This window comes from Engraulis encrasicolus, chromosome 14 (assembly GCF_034702125.1).
Source record: "Engraulis encrasicolus isolate BLACKSEA-1 chromosome 14, IST_EnEncr_1.0, whole genome shotgun sequence".
NCBI classification, from domain to species: domain Eukaryota; kingdom Metazoa; phylum Chordata; class Actinopteri; order Clupeiformes; family Engraulidae; genus Engraulis; species Engraulis encrasicolus.
This window is the reverse complement of record NC_085870.1, coordinates 36794917-36821355: the sequence shown is the minus strand read 5'-3', so window position 1 is coordinate 36821355 and position 26439 is coordinate 36794917. Positions and strand designations below refer to the sequence as shown.

General features: G+C 44.1%; 1 protein-coding gene across 1 annotated transcript in view; it reads right to left on the bottom strand.

Moving 5' to 3' along the window:
• The window catches only part of rad54l2 (RAD54 like 2), a 30481-nt gene extending 4088 nt beyond the window's left edge, over positions 1–26393 (bottom strand). The window contains exons 1-18 of the mRNA XM_063215624.1: positions 26297–26393; positions 23234–23471; positions 22350–22959; positions 17879–18015; positions 16790–17002; positions 16046–16278; positions 15259–15441; positions 13435–13568; positions 12248–12444; positions 8457–8799; positions 6741–6918; positions 5824–6048; positions 5177–5295; positions 4292–4410; positions 3949–4048; positions 3540–3745; positions 2600–2772; positions 1167–1366 (exon numbers count right to left, since the gene is read on the bottom strand). Of these exons, the coding sequence (XP_063071694.1) occupies positions 1167–1366; positions 2600–2772; positions 3540–3745; positions 3949–4048; positions 4292–4410; positions 5177–5295; positions 5824–6048; positions 6741–6918; positions 8457–8799; positions 12248–12444; positions 13435–13568; positions 15259–15441; positions 16046–16278; positions 16790–17002; positions 17879–18015; positions 22350–22959; positions 23234–23408 (3545 nt within the window). The 5' untranslated portion in view covers positions 23409–23471; positions 26297–26393. The remainder of the gene's footprint in view (positions 1–1166; positions 1367–2599; positions 2773–3539; positions 3746–3948; positions 4049–4291; positions 4411–5176; positions 5296–5823; positions 6049–6740; positions 6919–8456; positions 8800–12247; positions 12445–13434; positions 13569–15258; positions 15442–16045; positions 16279–16789; positions 17003–17878; positions 18016–22349; positions 22960–23233; positions 23472–26296) is intronic.
• Positions 26394–26439: the final 46 nt, after the last annotated feature.

Here is a 26439-nt window from a genome sequence, read left to right as displayed (position 1 = left end):
GACATGGAGCTATAGATAGAGCAGGTCCAAATTTCCTCAGCTAGTGTTTTCATGCAGCTGTATTATTATTGTTATTTTTTTTTTTATCATCATCATCATCATCACTAGATTAGGACTAGATTTCCTCGACTAGTACTTGCATACAGCTCTATTTTCCTGTGTGTGTGCGTCTGATTCTTACTGTTAGAGTAGGTCTAGTAGTTGCATACAGTGGGTCTAGTATTAGTAGGCCTAATATTTGCACACATCTATCTATCCATGTATATGTGTGAAGAGAAAGCCCAACTGGGAAATCCAACTCCCATTGTGCATCAGTTCATGTAAAATAACAGTATTATTATGTATTTACATGCAGCTCTATTTTCATGGGTGAGTGCATCTGATTATGAGCGCAAGAGTAGATTCAAGTCCTAATTGCATGCATCTACATCTGCATACATGCCTGCATGTGCGTGCATGCGTAAATGTACACCACACACAAAAGTACACACACTAGAACTGGGTTAATGTTATCATATTTTTCCTTGCACATATCAAGCGACAAAACTTCAATTTTACTTTTATGTGAGAAAAACAAAAAATTGAATGTGGATGAATGTAAATAGGGATGGGATATCGGTATCGGTATCGGGTTCAGATATCAACATATTTTCAGAGATCGGATCGGATCGGAATTTTCCCAAAGTATCGGAATTTTCCCAGGACTGATATTGAGCCAGGTGTAATGTTAATTTGAAGTCATAACACTTGCATATTAGTTTTCAGGATGGGATTGTTACTTTTTTACTTGATACTTTTACTTATGAATTCGTTTCCTGTTCTTTTGACTTCCTTTTCTGACCAAATTGTCATCTTGAGCCTACCTCAAGTTGAAATTCATGCATATATGAGGTTTTGGTATTGTATATTGTATAGTATCGGTATCGGCAGATATCCAAATTTAGATACCGGGATTGTATCGGAAATCAAAAAAATTGTATCAGTGCATCCCTAAATGTAAATCGATATAACGTTTTGGAAAAGAGCTCTTCACATGTAAAATCATTTAGTAACGCTGGAGTAAGTCTACATTGCCTGGCGTAGTAGTATTTGCATGCATCTGCATGTGCATGCATGTCTGCGTGTGCATGGATGTGTAAATGCACGGCAAAAAAAATGTCACGCACCAGTTGCTGTGCTGTGCGAAAGCGGGGATGTTGCTGAGAGTCTGTCCGGCCTGGGGGTAGTAGTGGACGTAGGAGGGCCGCTGGTAGGGAATGGAGGCGCGCTTCTCGTCCTCGTAGCTCTTCTTGGCCGCGCGCTTCTCCGCCTTGGTCAGCTTCATGTCCTTGCGGTCCATCAGCAGCGACTCGTGCTGGAAGGGCGGCTACAGGGAGAGGACGACAGACAATGAATGAATGAATGAATGAATGAATGAATGAATGAATGAATCAAACAAACATATTTATATAGCACATTATCATACATAAATGTCATTCAATGTGCTTAAGAATAGAGAAAAGGGAAGAAAAAAACTACATTGTTTTATAGATAGTGTGTAATTAACTAACGATCACCAAAGGCAGATGAGAATAAAGCTGTTTCTAACTTCCCTTTAAAACACAAGATACTGTTGGGACAATGCATTACACTTAGCTAACGTTTTTACCAAAGCAACTTATGGTAACTTTATGAAGGTACAAGGCTGTTGGGTACAGTCCCTGAAGCAATGTGAGGTACAGTAGGTGCACTTTAGCCATGGATGACAACAGATTTTATGCTGCAACCTTCTTTGATTCCAAGACAAACTCTGTAACTATAACAGTTATGGAATAACGCCTCCATAACCGCTGGGGGTCAGAGGTTGAGGGCCAAGAGGAATGAGAGTCACTGATGTAGAAGTGTTGACATGGAGCGCCGATCCGCAGCGTGTGTGTGCGTGTATGCATGATGTGTGTGTGTGTGTGTGTGTGTGTGTGCGTGTATGCATGATGTGTGTGTGTGTGTGTGTGTGTGTGTGTGCGTGTGTGTGTATGCATGATGTGTGTGTGTGTGTGTGTGTGTGTGTGTGTGTGTGTGTGTGTGTGTGTGTGTGTGTGTGTGTGTGTATGTGTGTGTGTGTGTGTGTGTGTGTGTGTGTGTGTGTGTGTGTGTGTGTGTGTGTGTGTGTGTGTGTGTGTGTGTGTATGCATGATGTGTGTGTGTGTGTATGCATGATGTGTGTGTGTGTGTGTGTGTGTGTGTGTGTGTGTGTGTGTGTGTGTGTGTGTGTGTGTGTGTGTGTGTGTGTGTGTGTGCACCTTGGTAATGTACTGCGTGTACTGGAGGCAGGCGTCTCTGATGACCTCCTCCATGTCGTTGTGTGTGTGTGTGTGTGTGTGTATGCGTGGTGTGTGTGTGTGTGTGTGTGTGTGTGTGTGTGTGTGTGTGTGTGTGTGTGTGTGTGTGTGTGTGTGTGTGTGCACCTTGGTGATGTACTGTGGATACTGCAGGCAGGCGTCTCTGATGACCTCCTCCATGTCGTTCGTGTGTGTGTGTGTGTGTGTGTGTGTGTGTGTGTGTGTGTGTGTGTGTGTGTGTGTGTGTGTGTGTGTGTGTGTGTGTGTGTGTGTGTGTGCACCTTGGTGATGTACTGTGGATACTGCAGGCAGGCGTCTCTGATGACCTCCTCCATGTCGTCGTGTGGTTGCAGGCCGCTCTGGCTGTCCGGCTCCTCCTCTACGAAGTGCAGCAGGGACTCCACCTCACGCCGCGTGAAGTTCAGCACCGGGTTCAGGTCGTCCACCACACGGTCTGGGTGCACACGTTCACAAAAACAACGGATGTGCGTGCATACACACACACACGTGCACGCGCACACACGCGCACAGACACACACACACACACACACACACACACACACACACACACACACAGACACACACACACACAAGTGGGAAGGACAAGAGAAGAGGGTGGATGACATGTTACCATAGAGGTAGAAAATAACACTAGAGAGGACCCCGCCCCCCTTTTTACGGCAATCTGTAGCGGCCATTATCTGTAGGTAGATCAGAGAAATGGAAATTAACGGAGAACGAGGCTCACCTCTGTCAAAAATGGCTTAATCATGTGAAAATGTCCATCAACACACTATACAAGGACAAAAGTTGAAGTGTGTTGCTAACTATGTTCATAAAAGATATTATTTGATTTTTAAATGTATTTTATCGACTCATATGATTTAAGTAGATATTTAGCCTGACATTTCAAATCTGGTCTTTGATTAAAGTGTTACTTCATATTTACACAGTTTTAGTTAATTTCTTGACAGGGGTGGGCGTGTTCTCCATTGACTTGCATTGCCTGAAAGTACCTACACTACCTACGGAAGTTGGGAAGCTCCAGCTGCCATTTCCCAGTGCTGTCGCAAATTGCTGTGTCCTCTCTAGTGTTATTTTCTACCTCTATGCATGTTACATAGTATTCAGCCTACATACATTCCATACAATATGGCTGATCATGATCGTCATAGCATGACCGCCAGGTAAGCCCAGGCAGCTTATGTAGTGGGTACTCACCAGACATGCCCTGCTTGGAGACTTGCCGATCGTAGATCTTCTTCTCCAGGGTGAAGTCGCACACCAGCCGGTAGATGTGGCAGGGCTTGTGCTGGCCGTAGCGGTACACGCGGCACACGGCCTGGGCGTCGTGGCACGGGTTCCAGGAGGCGTCGAACACCACCACGCGGTTCGCACCGATCAGGTTCACCCCCAGGCAGCCCGCTCTGCAATACATTTTGTTTTACCCCATTAATCAAAATCATTGGAAATTGTTTGCTATTTTACATGGTTATATTGCAACCAAAAAAGGCAATGTATACACTTCCACAGTTTATTGTGTATAAACTTGGAGTATGTAGGAATGAGAGTGTATGAGAAAGCAGGCATACATCTGTGAAGATTAAAAGTGTGTCTGTGCGTGCGTTACCTGGTGGAGAGGAGGAAAACCCAAGCCATATCATTTGCTGGATCATTGAACTGGTTGATGAGCCTCTCCCTCTCTGAAGTGGAGGTGCTTCCATCCAGCCCTGAGAGGAAAGGATTAGGAGGTGGCCCATTATTGCCGTATGTTTGCATATTTAGGACTACAAGAACAATCTTTTTTGCATTATAACATATTCATTTCATGGACAAGTAACATACCGGGCACAGCATAGTGACGCTGATACAATTTGCCTCACAGCGAAACTGAGCAAGCCAGATAAGTCAGACTACAACATGAAATGTGCCACCACCAGGTCTTTGTCCCATTTAACAGGCTATGAACTCACGGTAATAGTTGACGTGCCGTATCCAGGTGGTAGTGGAGCTCTCTGGGTTGACCCTGCACGCCGGCATCGGCCTCTTGGAGAGGAAATCCTCAATGACCGTCAGCGTAGACAAGCTCTGGCTGCAGCACACAAAGGCAACACAGAATGCATTCAAGCTACAAAGTACATCTGTGGAGAAACTCAAAGCAATGTTTATTTAAACAGTGCAATTGTGGATATTGTACATTTCACAAAATGCATTTTGAATACAGTTTCTTTTAATTGTACGGTAACACTTTACTTGACGCCGGCGTCATACGTATGACATAACGGTGTCATAACATTGTCATAATGCAGTCATGAATGTGTCATAAACATTATGTCAATGTCATAAACATTGTATGACTTTGTCTTTAAGTGAAATTCAGTTATGACAAAGACAGGCCAAACAATGTCAACTTTTCATGGTCATAAAACGTTTATGACATTGGCATTATGTTTATGACTCATTCATGACACTATTATGACACTGTTATGACATTGTTATGTCATACGTATGACGCCGGCGTCAAGTAAAGTGTTACCAATTGTACTTTCAGAGTTTATAAGTTTGGGAGATAATCCTCAGGCTGAAGTCAATTCCAGACCCCGAAATTTATAGTAAGGACACCTTATGAAAAAAAATACAGTCACCACCACACACCACTTCCAAGATTCTTTCAAGTCGGACGAAATACCATGTACTCTATTCATTGCTTGTTCATGCATTCATTCACTCATTGTCTATAATCCATCATTATACACCTGTACAAGACACACACACACACACACACACACACGCACACGCACACGCACAAACAGAGGAATCTCACTCACAGACACAGACACAGACACAGACACACACACCTGAACACCAGAATCTTGTCTCCTTTGGTCACGCTCTCATCAATCAGGTGGAAGAGGAGTACCATCTTGGCCGAGTTCTCCAGAATACCAGGCTGGTAATTACTCATGATGTCTTTTGCCTGCAGTGTGTGAAGGACAAACGTGGCAACACCCAATTAGCAAAGGCTTCATCATTCAACATCAAGTGACGAGACATGTAGGTAAACAGCTCATCAAAGACACTAATTGAACTGCACCTTCATCTTATTTTCAGGCTGTTTTTTTTTTTTTTTTACCTTGAGAGGTATTTATTTCTTGCGCTTGTCTTTTGTGGATATGATTTATGCAAGGCAGTAAATACTAAACTGTGCATACAAATATATTGTCAAAATGAACCAATCAGAAATTATGCATAATTTAATAAAACGATGCTCACGAGAATTTTATGAACACTTAATCATGCTACCCTGTTTACCCTGACACAAAAACAAAACTTCTGTCATTCAGGATTAGTAATGAGACGACATTAAGACAATCTTCTATCTCAATTCAAGAAACAGTAATACTAAATATCGGGTGTAGCATGTAGAAAGTTTTGATAACAATATAATGTTAACTTTGCAAGCCAATGAACGGTGAATGAATGGTGAAGGAGGGGTGGGCCTTACCCATTCGTAGGTGATGACCTGATTGGCTCTCTCCTGTGAGGGGTTGACGTTGAGCATGGGTAAGACCCCCTTAGAGGCCGCAGGGTCACTGGGCTTCCCCTTCAGGCCTGGAGCGGCACAGCGGGCGTTGCCGGGGGAAGTGAGGTCATCCAGGTCCAGATCTTGCTCATTGGCCAGGTTCTCCTTCTGTAGCGACTCGTACAGAACATCTGGATGGTTCCATATCTATGACCAAGAACAAAAGTGAGGCTCTCGAAGATCAGATGCAGCAAAGGAATTTGGCTTAGTTTCAAGATCTCCACATAATACATCAAAATTTGCATTTAACCCATTGCAAATGACAGCAGCGTTGGCAGTGGTAGCCAGGCAAAAATGTGTGGCCATAGTACCATGATGAGGAACAGGAAGGCACAGGAATATACAAGGCTTTGTGGAATATAGGCTTTGTGGAATACCAGACCTGCCAGCCAAACACCTTAAATGAGAAAGGGCCCAAAACCTCCCAGGTAGTACTTGCCAAAACCTGCGTTCCGAAACACTGGCCCCCACTCTGCTCACCTTACAGCAGATGCAGAAGGCCTTGAGGGGGTTGAGTGCAGGTCGGTCAGTAGGGTAGTATGGAAAACCAGCCCTGATTTTCTTACAACCCATGCCGTCTTTGGCTAATAGTTCTTTTTTATCTTTATTTTTGTATTGTTTTTTTTCTCAGACAGGACAGTGAAGTAGGGACAGGAAGCGAGTTGAGAGAGAGAGACGGGAAAGGGCCGGCAAAGGACCTGGGCCGGGAATCGAACCCGGGTCGGCCTGCATAGTAGACGAGTGCCCTACCATATCAGCCACGGTAGGGCCCTTTGGTTAATAGTTCAACAGCTTCACCACCAGCCCATTATTCCCCACTGGGCCCCTGCTTACAGTACCTTGCAGCAGACGCAGAAGGCCTTGAGGGGGTTGAGTCCGAGCCAGCCACTGTTGCCCGCGTCCCTGAAGCGCTGCATGAACTCTGTGTAGAGCGCCCTCTGGAGGGGACACAGCCGCACCATGATCACGTGCTCCTCTTTCATCGGCAGCTGGTGACGCAACACATCATGGCCTCGCCTGGACACACACACAAGGGGGATGAGTTATGTTATTATTACTTATTACAAAGTTGCACAGTGTTTCCTTCCTTACACCACAGCAAAAAACAGGCAGGTCCCAGACTGTTAAAGTGGTAGTTCGCTATTTTAGACATTAAGCCCTGTTTGTGTGACTTCTGGGGTGAAGTAGAGATGTTCTCATCACAATTTTGACATTAGGTGCTGAACGGAGCATTTGGGTATTCAAGACTGCAGCCCCCCCACCTTTACATTGACTCCAATGAAGCACTCAATCAATCGATCATAAAATGGCATTAAACTTTCGTTTGCAGAGACATGAAACTCACCGAGTGGTCAGAGGTGGGCAGCGATACGTTGGCTTGAAAATCACCGCGAAATACGCTTCCAGAGAAGATATATTCATTATTGTCCGTCTTCATTGATTGTACTGGTTTGACTAGTATTACTCCGCGCAACCGGAAATGGGGGTGCGTTTGTTTACGTTACTATCTATGGTTTGTATGCAAGCTGTAGTTTTTGTAGCCAGTCCCGCTCAAAGATAGCCGTTCTACCTCGCTCCTTGATGTCTACATAAACAACACACTATCGCTACCTACTGGCTGGATGTCTACTGCTATTCAACGGCGTCTGGGGAAAAATAGGTCCGCCAAATGCTAAACAACAGTTAGAAGGCATATTTCGCTGCAATTTTCGGGTCAATTTATCGCTGTCTACCACTGACCACACGGTGAGTTCCATGTCTTCTCAAACAAAAGTTTAATGCCATTTTATAATCGATTGCTTGAGTGCTCTATTGAAGTCAATGTAAAGGTGGGGGGGCTGCAGTCTTGGATACCCAAATGCTCCGTTCAGCACCAAATGTCAAAATTGTGATGAGAACGTCTCTACTTCACCCCAGAAGTCACACAAACAGGGCTTAATGTCTAATATAGCGAACTACCACTTTAAGCCACACCCATTACATTACATTACATTTAGCTGACGCTTTTATCCAAAGCGATGAACAACTTACAATTATTACAGGGTATTAGTTACAGTCCCTGGAGCAATGTGGGGGTAGGTGCCTTGCTCAAGGGCGCTTCAGACATGGAGGGAGGAAGGAAATGGTAAGGGTAAGGGTAAGGGTGTCTTATGTCCATGTATGTCCAAGGGTAAGGGTGTCTTATGTCCATGTATGAGTGCTGTCTATGTCTATACTGTCTATGTCCTTACCTAGATTAGTCTATGTCTGCATGGGAAAGCAAGAAACGTAATTTCAAATTCTTTGTATGACCAGTGCATGTAAAGAAATTGACAATAAAACCAACTTGACTTGACTTGTAAGGGCTGAACCTGCAACCCTGTGCTCTACAGTCCAAGTCCCTTACCATACACCACATCTGTCACCACACCACACTCACCCAACTCTGAGAATTCACATTTCATCATATTTCACTGCTGTTATATCATTCGTCTGGACACAGACAGACAGAGAGACAGAGAGAGAGACGACAGACAGACAGACGTAGGTGAATCCTACGTTGAAGCGACACCCACCTCTGCACGAAGCCTTCCAGGAGGCTGTGCAGCACGTGGCTGCGGTAGCGCATGAGCCGCAAGTCCTGCGGCGTGGAGTCCACGCACTGTCCGTTGAGGATGGGCCGCTCAAACATGTTGCTGAACTCCTGCCGCGTGCCCAGGAAGTCGGGACGCACAAAGTCCACCATGCACCAGTACTCTATCAGGTTGTTCTGCAGCGGGTAGCCCGTGAGCACCACGCGCCGCCGGGAGCGGATGTTCTTCAGGGCCTGCGAGGTGCTGGCGTGGCAGTTCTTGATGCGGTGGCCCTCGTCGCAGATCACCACGTCTGGGCCCGGCCGAGACAGGGCCTTCTCGATCGCTGTAGGCAAGGAGGAGGGAGGGGGGAGAGGTCAAGGGTTAAGGAATAGGAGGTGATGGGACAGCCATGTTTGATGACTACTGGGGGGTAATTCCTCTTGCTGTATCAGAACCGGTTAGCACTTCAGTTCCAGTACTCTGGAACACCCCAATGCTGTACAGGCATGAAGGTAAACACAAGAAATGAAGTGGGCAGTAGGTGCAAAAAATAATGATGGGTAACAGAGATGGAGTATAAAAGACATTAACATTAAAACACAGAAATAATTGCTCATTCAACTATTTTAACATTTACACTCCTTCTTAGAAATCTAGATACTACACATTAGATGTTTATCAGTTTTTGTGAACTGCATTTTAATGCTGTGTCAGTGATGGAGTTGTCAGCAATATGAAACTAGACTGCCTGTGCAGTCGCCTTCGACTGCTTAAGGTATATCCCCGAAACGCGACGCTTCCAGTCCCCCATCATTCCTACCACTCCCGTCCACCATTTCGTAAACGTATATGATACATACAGACGTGACATGACGTGCATAGGCTTAAAACCAAACGACTATTGTGAAAATGAAGCAAAAAATGGGGCAAATGGTAATACTGCTTTAATGGTTCAGTGGATATACCACATTAGGTACAGTGTAATAACCAGTGTAACAATATTTAATACAATGTAATACCGCCATTTTTTTTTACTTACATCATGTGTTTGTGCGTAAGTGGTATTACATGGTATTGCATATTGTTACACTGGTATTACACTATATTACATGGTATTGCATACTGTTACACTCGTTATTACACTGTACCTGATATTGCATATTGTTACACTGGTATTACACTAGTATTACATGGTCTTAACTAGGGCTGGGCGGTTTTGGAAAAAATTAGCATCACGGTTTTCTTGATGAAAATTGATATCACGGTTTTCTGCACGGTTTTTTGATATGCGACGATTTCCCCCCAAATCTTAATCTTTCTGAGGAAAAGATCTCAAATTAAATGTTAAAATGAGATAAAATCATGAATTTAAATTAATCTCCATTTATATTTTATCATTTTTTCATTTCAATAATATTTTCTATAATTTATAGTTTATATTTCCCTATCCAAGAAAGTCTCAAATTAGAGAAAATGCAGCATTTTATAAAATAACCTAAAATCTTGACCAGGGTGCCATAGATTTTTCAAGGAAGAAGGGTTAAATGATTATAAGCAGCTGTTTTTGGGCTTTTTTCAAGACAGCCCAAAACAGCTTATTTCGTTCTACACCTGACAACGCCAATTGCTTATTTGTCGTTCTACACCTGGCAACACATCCGGCGTGTTGCGCTGGACTAGCGAGTAAACAACAGTGGGACAGAAACGAAACAGACTGAAGACAGACACTGAAAACAAACGGATTTACTTGACATTGTGTGCATGTTGTCTTTGAATTAAAGTCCAAATCTAACGTAGAAGGTATTTTGTCCGGTAGTTTGTGTCATATTGCGATGTGTTTCGCTCCTATTTTGCCCCCAAATCATTTCAAACAAATATAGCAATGTAGCAATGTATCTTGTCTGCCCATTGCATTTGAAAGCTAGGCTACTTTAGCTTATAAGCAGTCTTAACAGCAGCGCGCACAACAGTTGGGATGGTAATTAAATACAGTTAAGAAACAGATAGGCCTAACTGTTGTAGCCTGTTAACATACTGTAGCACCACATAGAATTGCCTTTTATTTAACTTTGTGAGATCAAAGGTAGGCTAAATGAATTGAAATGATTCATCCATGCCATGTGTGTTCATCATGTTTCACTCTCACTAGCCTCTAGCGCGTAACCAATTATTTTATTTGTTCAATCAACATCTTACATTGTGGTGACATTCCCTAGTAGAACAGCAACAACAGTGGACTTAGCAGAGTTGAAATGAAGTGTCAGAGACTTATGAATCTTTGGAAGTGTGACACGGAGTATGAAGCTCACGCACATAACATAGTAGGCTATAAACAACAACAACAAAACCGTCTCTCATCAAAAAGAGAACCTTGTGTAGTGTAAACCGAGATCACGGTTTTTAAACCGTACACCGCCCAGCTCTAGTATTAAATATTGTTACATTGGCTATTACACTGTACCTAATATGGTAGATTCACTAAAGTGGTGAACCATTAAAATAAGGTGTTACCGGGCAAATCAATCCACCCAGTCAGAAGTTATGGGCCAAATGAAAATTCCGCCATTTTGAAAGTGTTGTCTTCCAAATTCTATTCAGTTCATGAACCTACCCTAGAGCATTCACACACAAAATCTGGGACAAATCCATCCACCCGGTCAGTAGTTATGGGCCAAACAATAATTCTGCCATATTGAATTCAGCCATCTTGAAAGTGTTGACCTCCAAACTCGAATCAGTTCATGAACCTACCCTAGAGCATTCACACACCAAATCTGGGACAAATCCATCCACCCAGTCAGAAGTTATGGACCAAACAAAAATTCGGCCATCTTGAATTCAGCCATCTTGAAAGTGTTGACCTCCCAACTCGAAGCAGTTCATGAACCTACCCTAGTGCATTCACACACCAAATCTGGGACAAATCCATCCACCCGGTCAGAAGTTATGGACCAAACAAAAATTCGGCCATCTTGAATTCAGCCATCTTGAAAGTGTTGACCTCCAAACTCGAATCAGTTCATGAACCTGCCCTAGAGCATTCACCCAAAAAATCTGGGACAAATCCAAACATCCGTTCAAAAGTTATCGCGCTAACACGAAAGACCTTACGCAGCGGCGGCGGATGCGGATGCGGTGGCGCACGCAAAACCATTACATCCCCGACGCTCCGCGTTTCGGGGATATAACAAGTACAACCAAAGATCTTAAAAGGTATTGCATTATTTTTATACTGTGGCACTGAAGACCTTTTTTCCCTTCTAAGTATTATATTTTTGGGTTTCTTCTATGCCGTGGATCATGTTATGCAAGTGAAGAGTGGGCCAATGAGAGGGGGTGAATGAGAAGGAGGGAAGCCGGGTAGCTGCTGTGCACTGTGTGTGTGCAAATTCATGTATGTTTTTACTGCACATTGGGAGTGTGTGTGGGATTTTTGTCAATGTCTTATATGTATGTTTAGGTTCACTGCACATTGGAGACTGGTCAAATGCAATTTCAAACTTTTGTGCAAACCCTGTTACATAGATCTTTTTTGAAAGAAAAAATGTCTGCACACTTAAATCCCCTTTGTGTTACATACTGAGCCCTGAGGAAGGTCAATAGACCGAAAGCTTGGCCTATTATTAAAAAGAACACAAAGGGGATTTAAGTGTGCAGACATTTTTTTTTTCAATTTTACACAGTTTTTGTTTATGTTTGGCACCGTTTAAAGTGCGGTGTGATCCGGCTAAACACATAGATCTTTTTTACAATAAAGTACACTTGACTTGACTTGACTTGACACTGCTAACCTTTGAGCAGCTCCTGCTGGCGGTCCTCCTCGTCCAGGTCGATGATGACGGGGCCCGTGGGCTTCTTGGTCTTCCTCTTGCGGCCCGTGACGAAGCTCTTCTTCAGCGAGAGCAGCCGGTACATCTCGTAGCCCATCAGCAGCACGCCGCCGTCACGACTCCACTCCTCCACCACCTTGGCCCGCGCTGCTGTGGTCCTGAAACATAGCAAAGCATAATGCAAATTAGAACCAGGGCTCTCAATTCACTTTTTTCGTAACCAGACAAATGGCTAGTCCAGTGGTTCCCAACCTTTTTCTTAAGGGACCCATGTTTTTACTATTGTAAGCTTTGGTGACCCAACCACGCGAGCGCCCGCACGAGACGGAGTCACAAGATGCCCTCCGTTTCCTGCGAAAACTTATTTTAGTTATTTTATTCCTCAATTCGTCTTTGGTCAAATATAGAATAAATGTTTAATGTAGCACTTACAATTTGTTGCATCTATGCATTTATTAGTTAAATGCTTTGTCTTTTATTCAACATGGGCTATATATATATTTAAAACGAAACCCCTTAAAATCAAGAGGGCTCCGCGACCCCCTGTGGATCTTTGGCGACCCATAAGGGGGGTCCCGACCCATAGGTTGGGAACCACTGGGCTAGTAGATGTTAATCTAGCCAAACTAACCAGACTAGCCAACCTTCCACTCACTAATGGGTCAAAGTGGCTAGTAAGTTGGCATTTTCTACCTTCCAAATTGGAATTTTACCACCATTTGGCCTATTGTCTGGTGTTAATTTAGAGCCCTGGTTTTAACTCCTACGCTGTGAGGGAATAAACACATTAAAGGAAAATGCCTTTTTTATGCTGAGATGATGTCACTTGGACAGCTCAGTTTTCATTTTTTTGTGTGTGGACAGCCTGGGTGTTAAAACTTTGAAATGGGACTGCAATTGAATTTGCACTACTGTATCACAGTGGACATATTAAACATAACTGATATACCGACTGCAAAACAATGTCCTGGTGAATCGCACTGTATGGCACTTTGAGGATATTGTGCAACCTTATTTCGCCCAGAGGGAGCTGCCACAATGGAATATTATGAATGGAATGAATCCAGAATGGAATGAATATCGCCTTGCTTTGAGTCAACAGTTCATTTCCATGTACGCAATCCCTGCCCCGCCCTAAGTCTACTTACTTGTGCTCGTCATTGAGGATGTGCACCTTGAAGGGGCGGGGGGCGATGGCGGTTTCATCCGTGCCGGGCGGCAGACTCTCTGCTGTTGGCAACCACAAGTTGAACTCAGCCAGCCAATTCTGTAGTGTGTTTACCTGTAGGAGGAGAGGAGAGGAGAGGAGAGGAGAGGAGAGGAGAGGAAAGGAAAGGAAAGGAAAGGAAAGGAAAGGAAAGGAAAGGAAAGGAAATATGAGAGGAGAGGAAAGCAGAGGAGAGGAGAGGAGTGGAAATGAGAGCAGAGGAGAGGGGAGGAGAGGAGAGGAAGGAGAGATGAGAAAGGTGAGAGGAGGAGAAGAGTGTCACATACTACACTTATGAGGGTTTTACAGAGTGAATCTGGCTCGTATAGGAGACGCATGGGGAATGAGCCTCCATAAACGGGAGGATGGGAAGTAACTACCTATTATCAGGGTTACTACTGCTCGTGTTTGCATTAATTTAGATCCTATGCTGTTACCCCCACAGTACTATGGTCAGTTTCTTATTCGTTTCTCCTGACCTCCTCACCGAAACTCGAACTGTGGTTACATACATAAACCTCATTTTGGAGATCCAGTGTCTTGATCAGGGGCTACTCTAAAACCCCAATACCTCCTGCAATGTTTAACATCTGTCGTGTCTGTTGTGTTCTAGGGGAAAGGGGAGCAAAATGAATGCTAAAGGGAAGGATGCAGGAGACAGATTTGCAAAACTAAAACGAGCGGGAAAGACAAAAGGTGCAGCTAAGCCAAGCTGTGTTACTATGGGAACAGAAACAAAGGCACTCACTCTCTCGCCTATTCCAGACCAGCGATGCCATTTCATGCGACTCACTCACATTAACCCATTTAAGCCTGATGCGGCGTATAGTATACGCTCCATTGACCTAGGTGCCTGGAGCGACATAGATGCTGCATTCAGCCTCTTGAAATTTGAGGATTTTAAAATTAAAAATCTGGGTGAGAATGAACATATTCTAATGCAAGATGAGGTCCTAGCTTTTAAATATTTCATGTTTTATGGGCTTCTGAGGCTGAGATATTAAGGTTTTCATAGGCTGAGGGCACCTTTTGCAATAAGGGCTTAGGCATTTAGTAGGTCTTTTTTGCAGGTGCCTTGGGCTGAAATGGGTTAAACATATTACACGATGGCATCCGCTCTGACCCTCTCAGCATGTCGAGCTTACTTCAACTCTTCGTCAATGCTGTTCTCACAAAGCAACATTATCCCATTACAACATTGGTAGTACCGGTACATACACACACACACACTGTGTGTTGCATCACAGGCAAGATGGGGAGCATAGTGTGTATGTCTCTCTCTCAGGCAGCATGTCAGGCATGGCGTCAGCTTGGCTTGAGTATGGTTTAATGCACGAACGGACACTCGCGCTCTCTCTCTCTCTCTGGCACATTGATTCACAAGCACAATGTTGAGTACAGTGTGTGCTCTGTTGAGACTTGACTCTGTATGTGTGCGTGTTATTCTGTTTGCAATGCTGACTCACAGGCATGATGGGGAGCGTACAACACGGTGTAATTAACTTTGTGTGTGTGTGCGCATGTGCGTGTGAACGTGCGTGCATGCTATGCACTGACTCACAGACATGATGGCAAGGACGTGTGCGCCCCGGTGTGTTTTAGCAGGTTGTAACTCTGTCAGAGTGTGTATGTCACAATTGTGAGGACGGTGTGAGCCCCACTGTGTCTGAGCAGGATGCTTATGTGTGTGTGTGCGTGTGTCTGTGTGTGTGTGTGTGTGTGTGTGTGTGTGTGTGCGTGTGTGTGTTTTACGGTGCAGACTCACAGGCACGATGGCGAGTACTGTGTGCGCTCCGGTGTGTCTGAGCAGGATGTCTATGAAGGAGATGACCTGCAGCGTCTTGCCCAGCCCCATGCTATGGGCCAGGATGCAGCCAAAACCACTGCTGTTCTTATAGCGCTCCACAGACTCCACCAGGTTATCATACAGGAAGCGAATCCCACCGATCTGAGGAGGGAAGAGGGAGGGGGAGGGATGGAGAGAGAGAGAAAAGGCGGAAGAATGGAGGAGAATTGATAAAATATACATGCATGTTACTTAATTCTCATACTTACATTTTCCAAACCCTTCCCTTCATAGTTCAAATGTGCCTGCACATATTCTGTTGCATATGAGTGTGAGCTGTTTCAATGGCCTGGGCCTACTCATATTCCTGTGACACACCAAATATCATGTTCAGGCGTTATTACGCTATATATTAAGGGGTTATGTGGGCCAACTGTAATACACATTGGAAATGCCAAATAAAATGACTTTGCCGGCCAGATTTGGCTCCTTGTCCTGAGTTTGACATCCCTGATGTAGACTGTATGAAGGGTGCAGTTGGGTAAGTACATTGGTTCTCAACCTTTTCTGATCAAACGCCCCCTTGACCTCGTCATAAGCCTCACAACACCCCCCATAGTATTAAAAAAATGAATGAACTAATGTCCCCCAATGGCAATTAAGCATCGCCCCCTCTTTAGTTGTATCCTTCTCAACACCCCCCTAGGGCCCCCCAACGCCCCCTGGGGGGCTGTAGCGCCCTCGTTGAGAAACACTAGTGTAGTACCTGGTGGGGCTTGACGACGCGTGCCAGCTGCGGGGCCATGTAGAGGTCGGCCTCCTCGGGCGGGTGGTTAATGTTGACGAGGACGCGTCCCTGAGGGTCGGGCTGGTTGAGGGCGTCGTTGACGTGCGCCCCGCTGGCCTCGTCCACGCCCCCCGCCCCCTCCTCGTCCTCGCCCTCCGACTCGCTGCTGATCCGCATTGTGTCCTCGTCACCGGAGCTCAGCTCGATCACATCTGACGAGGGGCAACAGGACACACACATATGAGCACAGAGCCAATGGTATGTAACCAGGGCTCTAAATTCACTTTTTTTCATCACCAAGTGGCTAGTAAGTTTGTCTTTTCTACCAGCCAAACTGAAATTTCACCAGCATTTGGATGGTTGGCTGGAGTTAGTTTACAGGGCTGTATGTAGCCTAATGGAAAGTAATCGACAGTCATCGCTCATCTGTGGCTGCCTGAGCTTGCAGTTAAATCAGTAAAGCCATTTTCCACAGGTCTGAAATGTGCTGACTTTTTTTCTTTTCCACTTAATGTAAAAAGGCAACAATCAATAGACAATGAAGACAGGCTGGGGAGTAGGAGGGTAGGACTCTGAGACTATCAGGGTTGACACAAAAATAAACGTAGCACTCTTTTGTTAGGAGTTTAAAAACAGCAGGTAAGGATATCGACACACTCCCTTTCCACACTGTATGAATATTGAACCCAAAAAACTGCTTCAGCATTGCTTGATAAAACTCACCGTCTCTGGGCTTGGGCAGGAGCCTGGGCAGGAGCTTGGGCAGGAGCAGGGGGAGGCGGGGGTGCAGGTGCGAGTGCGAGTGGGAATGGGAATGCGGAGGGGACTGAGGGGGCGGCACATCGGCCTCATCTCCACTGCTGTCCAGACATATGACCTCCCCTCGAGGAGCAGACGCCGGCCGAGGAGCCTCACTACTCTGAGACACACTTTCAGCTGGAGAGAGGGAGGGAGAGAGAAAGAAAGAAAGAAAGAAAGAAAGATAGATAGATAGATAGATAGATAGATAGATAGATAGATAGATAGATAGATAGATAGATAGATAGATAGATAGATAGATAGAGAGAGAGAGAGAGAGAGAGAGAGAGAGAGAGAGAGAGAGAGAGAGAGAGAGAGAGAGAGAGAAACAGAAAGAGAAAGAGAAAGGCAGAGACACACACATTAGAAGTCAAAGGTTCAACAGTGACCGTCAGGTATGTGTGGGTAAAGCACCATGTCTCTCCTCAATCCTCCACCTGGTGACAGAGGTGCATCCAGTATGACACTGTACTGTACCATTCCCACACTATTCATTGGGTGCTGTTGCAATGATTTCACGTGTGTGATGGGTTTACTGCAGAGCATAAACCTCTTTGTGTGCACTGTTTCCTGGACCGTGCTGCGCATGATCCCAATTTCAAATGCTAGTCTCCTTCTGAACTCTGTTGGGGGGTGTTGGGGCACGGTACAGGATCAAAAGATCATCATGACATTCATCATGCAAGTCAACATGGTTTAGTTCATTTGTGGTGTGGTGAGTGTGGCCATAATGACAACAGTAATAACAACTGTACTTGTATAGCACAATTCATACAAGTCCGCTCAATGTACTTAACAGTTAGATTAACAACAATATTTAAAAAAAACGAATGAAATTAAATAAAAAATAAAGAAGAACTGAAATAAATAGAAAGAGGAACTTGCATGTCCTCGACTCACTGGTGGGGCTGTCATTGTGAGGTGTGAGATAGGCAGGTTTCATCATCAATATGAATGTAATGGTTACAGCTATAGTATGTGACCATAGTGATAACGTGCATCTGGTCCACTCACCGGCGGGGGTGTCGGGGCGCGGGGGGACGGCCATGGGGAAGTCTTTCCTCAGCTGCTCCAGGCGGCGCCTCCTCTCCATCTCCTCCTGCTGGGCCGTCTGAGTCACCGCCTCCAGCTGGTGCTCCTTCAGCAGCTTCCTGTAGACAGCAGGTAGGAAGGACAGGTGTGATGGACAGGTGTAGGTAATGCACGGGGCAGCCGTGGCCTAGTGGTTAGAGAGTTGGTCTTTCAATCTAGGGGTTGCAAGTTCGAATCCCCCCTGAGCTCTCCCTACATCTCCATCCATGGCTGAAGGCTCTTTCCTCCCCTGGCCTGTCGGACGCTGGGGCTGTTTCTCCAGCAACAGATGGCAACCCAGCTGTAGGCCCAGTTTTACAGTCACTGCAACTTCCTTCTTCAACAGCGATCTATGGGGACGCTGAGTGTGACCCTGAAATTCTTATTGTCGGCGACTCCATTGTTAGACACTTAATTCTACCTAGAGCTGTCACTTATTGCGTTTCTGGAGGTAGGATTATTGACATATCAAAACTCATCCCCACCCTTCTCGACGTGCATCCAAATGTAAACATTGTTATTGCGCACGTGGGGACGAATGACGTAATGGCCCGAAACTCCCTCAAACTGCAGCGTGAGTTAGAAACGTTATGCTTTACTGTAGAAAGTCTTGGGAAGCGTTGCATTATGTCAGGTCCGATTCCTTTCAACTCCACACATTCCGAACGTATCAGTAGGCTTCTCAGTCTTCATAATTGGCTGAAAAAACTTTTGCAGCGACGCTGGTTTTTGATTTCATTGCCAACTTTGACATCTTCTGGACAAAACTCACATCTGTACAAACCTGATGGTGTACACCCAAACTCCCGAGGAATTCAGCAATTTAACCACTAATTTCATTCATTTCATTGCCAGCACACTTTGACATTCTCCACAGCATAACCCAACGCAGCTCATTATTCAAACTAGTAGGCCTAATATGGGTTCTGCTGCTATTTGCTCACCCTCCCATTCAATTACCTCCTTTGGCCAGCAGATGGCTCCTCGGAAAATGCCCAAGCCTGCCCATCTGCCAATGATATCTCCCTGCCAGAGACTGTCCTTCCTAATTCTTCTCCTAATGGACTAAGCCCTGAAGTCATAAATGCTACATGTCCATTGGAGTCTACCCCTGATGTTGTTCGCTTGGACAATCCATGTGTTTTTAAGGACAGAAAAGGCATTGGGTTAATCCACCTCAATATCAGAAGTATATTGCAACGAGATAAAATTGGACCACCTAAATATTTTAATTGCTCAAACTAACACATGATATCTTGGTTTTATCAGAAACTTGGCTGAAGAGTGAAATTGATGACTCTGAAGTCAACCTTTCAGGCTACAATTTATTTAGAATTGACAGGGGTCGGTTGGGGTGGGGTGTGGCTATTTACGTGAAGTCACATTTTTCTGTCACATTTCTGTATTCCTTAGTGAACCTAAATCCTTTGAATTTATTGCACTCAAGGTTCATTATGGCACCAATAACAACTCCTTCATAATAGTTGGGATCTATAGACCCCCGTCAGCTGATTCTAAATCCATAGATCAGCTGGCAGAATTGATATCTAGATTTCACTGACTCAGAAGTTCTAGTTCTTGGGGATTTTAATATTGACTGGCTAACTGATGCCTCCAAACATCTTAGAGATGTTTTCTCGAGTCCTATTTTTGGATCAACTTATTAATGATCCAACAAGACCAAACTCTAAGAACCTTAGCAAATCATCTCTTATTGATCTACTTTTTACTAATAAGATGAACAAAATTAGCGCAAGTGGTGTTTTTGATTTAGGGGTCAGCGACCACTGTCCCATTGCCTGTATTAGGCACAGCACTCTAACCAAAGCACTGCCTCACATTTTGGTTAAAAGAACTATGAAACAATTTAATTGAGCAGGCTTTTTTAATTGAGTCTCTATGAAAGTGACATTCATCTAACAACTGAAATTCCTGCTGCTGACTTGGCTCTACAGTTTTTTTTCAAACTCATTTATTTGCATTGTTGACAAACATGCACCTTTTTAAAAACATAAGAGTAAAAAGTAGAACAAACCCATGGTTCACCCCTGAACTCTCCTCTCTTTTTCAGTCAAGAAATAAGGCTTGGTCATTAGCAAGGAGGAGCAAGGATGCCTCCGACTGGGCAAGTTTCAGGAAAATCAGGAAGAGATGTACATTATCTGTAAGAAAGCTAAATCTGACTATTACTTAAACCTTGTCTCTAGTTCGTACTCTGATCCTGCAAAATTCTGGAAGGCTGTAAATTACAAAAAACAATAAATCTGTTACACCTATGCCTTCTTCAATTAAGTTTTGATGATTGTCTACTACAAGACAAATCAGACATTTTGCAGTGCTCTTAACAAACATTTTTTCTTTAGCCAGTCAAAGTTTTGACAATAGCAATAATCATTCCTTTATACCTAGGGCTGGACATGATATGCGTATCAGAGACAATGTCAGAGACGATGATCTGGAATTCAGGCTTCATCCTGTGTCTAAGCATACAGTGCTATCTGCTTTATTAGCAATTGATAGTCGCAAATCCACTGGAGAAGACCACCTAGACCCTTTTTTTCTTCGCACTGCGGCATATATAATAGCAGAGCCATTATTGCACATTTTCAATTTTTCTATTTCCATTGGAGTTGTCCCTACACTATGGAAATTTGCACACATTACCCCGTTGCACAAGGGGGGTGATAAGACTGACCCTAACAACTATCGACCAATATCCAACTACCGTGTCTCTCAAAAATACTAGAGAAGTTGGTAAATGATCAGCTCAAAGAATTTCTAAATACCAATAATATTTTGAGCCCTCTCCAATCAGGCTTTAGGCCTAAACATAGTACAGTTACTGCTGCTACTAAAGTAATGGATGATATTATCACTTCTCTTGACAAGAAAAAAACATTGTGCTGCCATCTTTGTGGACTTATCCAAAGCATTTGACACCGTGGACCATTCTCTGCTTCTACAAATTCTGCCTGGTATTGGTTTTAGTGCAAGTGCCTGTAAATGGTTCCAGAGCTACCTTTCAAACAGACACCATACTGTAAAAAATTGGGTAATACTCAATCTGACCCCCTGCTAATAACCAAGGGGGTCCCACAAGGTTCAGTATTAGGTCCGGTACTCTTCACCATGTACATAAATAGCATACTTTCTCTCCTTTCCAACTGCTCTATTCATCTATATGCAGATGATACAATTTTGTATTGTGTTGCAGATTCTGTACAGCTAGCCTTGGAGAAATTGCAGCAGTCTTTTAATATCCTACAAAATGCCTTCATTGGTCTTAAGCTTCTACTTAATGTAGCAAGACTAAATGTATGGTCTTTACTCGATCTAAGCATGGCATGAAAAATTATTTTAATATATCTACTTTAGATGGGTCTGTTATTGAGAGAGTATCACATTATAAGTACCTGGGAATCTGGCTAGATGACAAGTTCACATTCAAGAAACATACTGACTGTCTTGTCACTACGCTCAGACAAAAGCTATCTTTCCTGCACAGAAATAAATATCACTTTCCTGTTTTCTGCAGAAAAAAGTTAATTGAAGCTACTTTTCTGTCTTCCCTTGACTATGGTGATATTATTTACAGACATGCACCACTCTCTAATCTGAAGGCACTTGATACTGTCTATCATTCAGCTCTTCGTTTTATTACTGGGGATCCATATAGTACACATCATTGCCTGTTATATGATAAAGTTGGGTGGGCTCCACTTTCTCACAGAAGGGACATGCATTATTTTATTTTTATTTATAAGGCCCTCACTGGCAAACTCCCATTTTATATTTCATCTCTTTTAGTTTGGCACTCCAACCCATACCAAACCCGCAGCAGCAATTTTTTACTGGAGGTCCCTTATGCCCGCACTGAACTGGGTAAAACAGCTTTTAGTGTCTGTGGACCTTCAGTTTGGAATAACTTACAACAAAGGATGGGTCTTCAAGCCTTTGTGCCATTAGAACATTTTAAAGTTACACTGAGAAGTTTTTTATCACATACTTGCACTTGTTTTAACTCATAAGTTTTAATTCATAGTTTGTCTTAATTCTTACCTCTTATATGATTTATGGTGTATTGTGTATGTTGTTTATATATGATTTTATATGTGTAATTGTTTGTTTTACTCAACATCATTGTAAATGAGGGCTGGGCCCTCAATGATTCTTCGAGTTTAAATAAATGAAATGAAGTGGCCTTGAGCATGGCACCTAACCCCACATTGCTCCAGGGACTATAACCAATACCCTGACATATAATAACTGTAAGTCGCTTTTAATAAATGAAGGTGTCAGCTAAGTGTAATGTAATGTAATGTGCAGCTATTAAGGCATTAGGTGAAACATTATAACGATTTTTGAATAAAGGTCAAATAAGTCAATAATATGAGGGACACTTGTAGTGTGTTACCTGATGTTTCTCCTCATGTGGGAAGGCTTGGAGGAGGATCTGCTCCTCTTCTTCTTATCTTTCTTCTCCTTCTCCTTCTTGTCTTTCTTGTCTTTCTTCTCCTTCTTCTCCTTCTTATCCTTCTTCTCTGTCTTCTCCTTGCTGGGGGAGGAGGGAGCTGTGGCGGTGGGAGTGTGGGTGGGTGTGGGGGTGGGTGTGTCGTCTTCCGAGGGGCTGCTCTCAGGGCTGGAGGGGGCCCCAGAGCCCGTGGATGGGGGACGGGACGTCTGCCGAGAGGAGGGTCGCGATGTGGACGCAGACCTGGAGGACGTCGCGGAGGGTTGGGAGCCAGGCCTGGAGGATGGCCTGGATGATGGCCTGGATGAAGGGCGAGAGGATGGCCTGGATGGGGGCCGGGATGAGGGCTGGGACGGGGGCTGGGAGCGGGAGTGAGAGTGAGAGGAAGTTGGGCTGGCGGGAGGGGAGTCCTCCTCCTGGGGTGAGGTAGGAGGTGATGGTGGTGGGGAAGGAGAGTGGTGTCCCTGGGGGGAAGAGTCCCGCCGCTCCTGCCCCTGCCCCTGCAGCTCCTGCATTTCCTCTACATGGTCAACTTTGGCACTGCTGGGCCGATCTGTGGAGAGATTAATTAAATGGCCAGAGTCAGAGATAGCATTAGCCCATCACAGAAAAACTCCATACATTGTCTTAATAAAGCAGATCATTTGTCACAGAAATATTTGATATAGACATACTATGAATATGTGTGTGTAGTGTCTGTGGGGGTAACAGTGTTGGGTAACAGGGTAACAGTGTTGGGTAACAGGGTAACAGGTTGGCCTGGGCATGGTGTGGGTTGCAAGATGCTAGTATGGGCTGTGTGGGTCTGGACATTTCTCTCCACCTACCAGCTGATTCCTCCTCATCATCTCCACTGTTCTCTTCCTCCTCCTCCTCCTCCTCCTCCTCTTCCTGGTTCATGTCCCCCTCCTCTTCGTCGTCGTCCTCCTCCTCTTCCATATCCTCCTCCTCGCTGTTGAGGCCAGGCTCCTTCTCGCTGCCTGAGATCGCTGCTTCAGACATGCTCTCGCTCTGGACCGCTCACTGGGCATTACCTGTGTGTCCTCCCATTGGAAGAATGTCCTCCTGCAAGAATGGAAATATAAGGTTGGGGTAATGTTTGGATGATTACATGCCAATAGAAAATAAGGACTCCAGTCTCTTCTATTAGATGATTTACCTCTTCACTTAACCTGGTTTACTCCTGAACCAGCTTTGTAACCGGGCAAATACACCGGTCACGACGGAAGTAATTGACTTTGTATTGAGTCGCGCGACAAAAGCGATTCTGGAGACTAGAGGCGATTCGCGCGACGAGAGTGACAGTTTGTAATTGCACTCCTGGGAATGTTATGCAAATGAGCTATGACGCGGTTCAGCGACAAGCTGCAACAGCCAATGACTGTATAGAGGTCAGTGACTACAGCCAATGGGAATGTTTGAATGCTTGCGTTCTGCTTGTTAAGGACATACTCTAGTCGCTTCAATCGCTTGTATCGCTTGCTGCTGCACAGAAGCGATTCTCTGTCGTTTCAATCGCGTCGCGGCCTGTGTATTCGCCCGGTAATATAGGCCCCAGGTCTTCCAAATTCTGCCAGAGAACCCATAACATAACATATGGTTAAATAAATGGCCTAAAATGTATGTGGGTCATTGCCATTTTTTTGTGCTCAGATGTCAGCTGATGACAGCTAATGTCCATAAATTAATTAGTAATTGGTAATCAATGTACTGCAATGAATATACTTCTTAGATAATAAAAACATTTAATCCATACAACAGTGGCATTAGCTGATGTTGTATCACCCTGAAGTGTGCTACTGCTAAAACATCGTTGACCCATATTATAATATACACACGGTATGGGTGCAAAAACATTCAACAAATAGTGAGGAACTAATAACACATACTGTACCTCCGGCTGTAGGGTCAACAGCACAGACAAGCAAAGAAACAACTGAGATTAGAGGATGTACTGGGCAGAAACGATAATGTGATTTATGTCCAGATTTAAGAGCACAAATGGGCAGAGCAGAAACTGCTTTCAAAAGCATTGGGACTGACAAATGAACTCTGCCGCCTTTCTTGTCCAAATCACAATGATGACTATCTACTGCACTAATCCTTGAGCTGCCCTAGCCCCAGGCCAGACTCTTGACATGATGTGTATGTGTGTGTGCACTTTACTTACAAAATAATAATAATTTAAAAAAAAAACACACACAAAAATAACTAACCCTTCTTTGCATCTGCACTCGTTTGTAAGTTGCTTTGGTTATAAACCGCCTGCCAAATGCAATGTAATGATTTAAGCACAACAAAATACCGGCATCCTACCTACCACTTACCAGTATTTCAAAGGTATGAAAGGTCATTGACCTTCCTGATCACATATTCACCATGCATGGTGCTATGTACACGCGCTGACACAGTCACAGAAGTTGTGTCACATTGACTATCAGAAGTGTGTGTACGCCACACATACACATGTGAAAGTACATAAGCCAGCAATGTAACACTACACCTCAGACAGTGGGGAAATAACAAACAAGAATCTTATTAATCTTATGGTTGTCTGGTACATATGGACTAAAGCGGCATGCATCCCAAATGACAAATCTCTCTCGCTTATCTACATTCCCCATCATTGGATAGTTCCTTGGTAGGGGCGCCAGGAATTTCCACAAAGGAGCCCCTCAGAAGGTAGAGGGCCCCGTAGAATGTGCAGCATGCATAAATTACATTTAAAGCCATACACTACACGCTGTTGATCTTGACGTCGCTTTACATTCAATACAACAAAATAGTGATTCTCGTACACAGAGAAAGTGGGGGGAGGGCGATCCATAATAAATGAATGAATACCATTAATTATTTAGCTATGCCTGCCTGCACAACTACTCGTGAATTATACATACTACATTGAAGCCTCGTAGAGCAGCAGTGAGACGCTGGCTGAGGAGACAGAGAGTGGGTCGAAGTATTTTTAAGTTACACATGTCACCTGTATGCACATGTTGGAGACATTTTTTTTTTTTTGTAACATCGGTGTTTGACGGTGACATTTATAATCAACACATAATAGGCCTACTGATGATACCACAGGTCCACAAACATTAAGCCATTTCATGTTTTCATTACTCATGAAACATTAATGTGTCAAGAAAGCATAGGCTTTGCAGTTTGTTTACCAATTGAAAACTGTCCAAACATGTATGATAATGGTGCGTAATGATGAAGTCTATCTTGATGGGTTGCATTGACGAGGAATATGTCGAAAAGAAAATGACAGCTCGTGCATGTGCAGATGTTTCATAACTGCCATTTTAACCAAAATGAATGGCAACCTCCGTGATAGGCTAGTTTGTCGGAGACAGATGTTCCCATCTGCATTCCACAAGAAATATGTTATATTGGAAGCTTTTGCCGCTCCACACAAAGAGAATCTCGTGTCTGGTTAACCTAATGATGCCCAAACCATTGCATCCACTCTGAAATAGAGCAAGTGGTTTACATAACGTAAGGTGCGTTACATTAGGCACAAGCAGTAGCCTACAGCATACAGCTAATGTCAACATTCACTAGCAACGAGTTAGCTGAGATGACAAGGAAAGCTACCCCCAAGACATTGGCCACTAAAAGGAAAACTAGTAAACATCAATTTCCCCACAAACACTCTCTAAGGCTACGCAGGCTGTTTGCAAGGGGCATAACTGTGTAGACCCACTGGATCTACGGTCCACCTAGTTGGCTACCTAGCATAGCTACCTTGTAGTAGCCATCGTCTATTGTCCATACTAAAGAGAATGATGGTTCTCCAGAAAATCAGTCATATTAGCCTAGCTAGCCGCATTACTATTAGCGCAAACGTTACCGGGTCAAAACAATAATGTGGTGCATGTAGCCCCTACCTTTTGCATTCCTTTAGAAGACTCTGACTATTATATGGTCATCATTATTCATTTTTTAATAATCACTGGATTCTTTAATTTCCTTCACAGTTTTTTCCCAGGGGCGTCAGTAACAACTGTCCCCTGCATACATGTCACACATA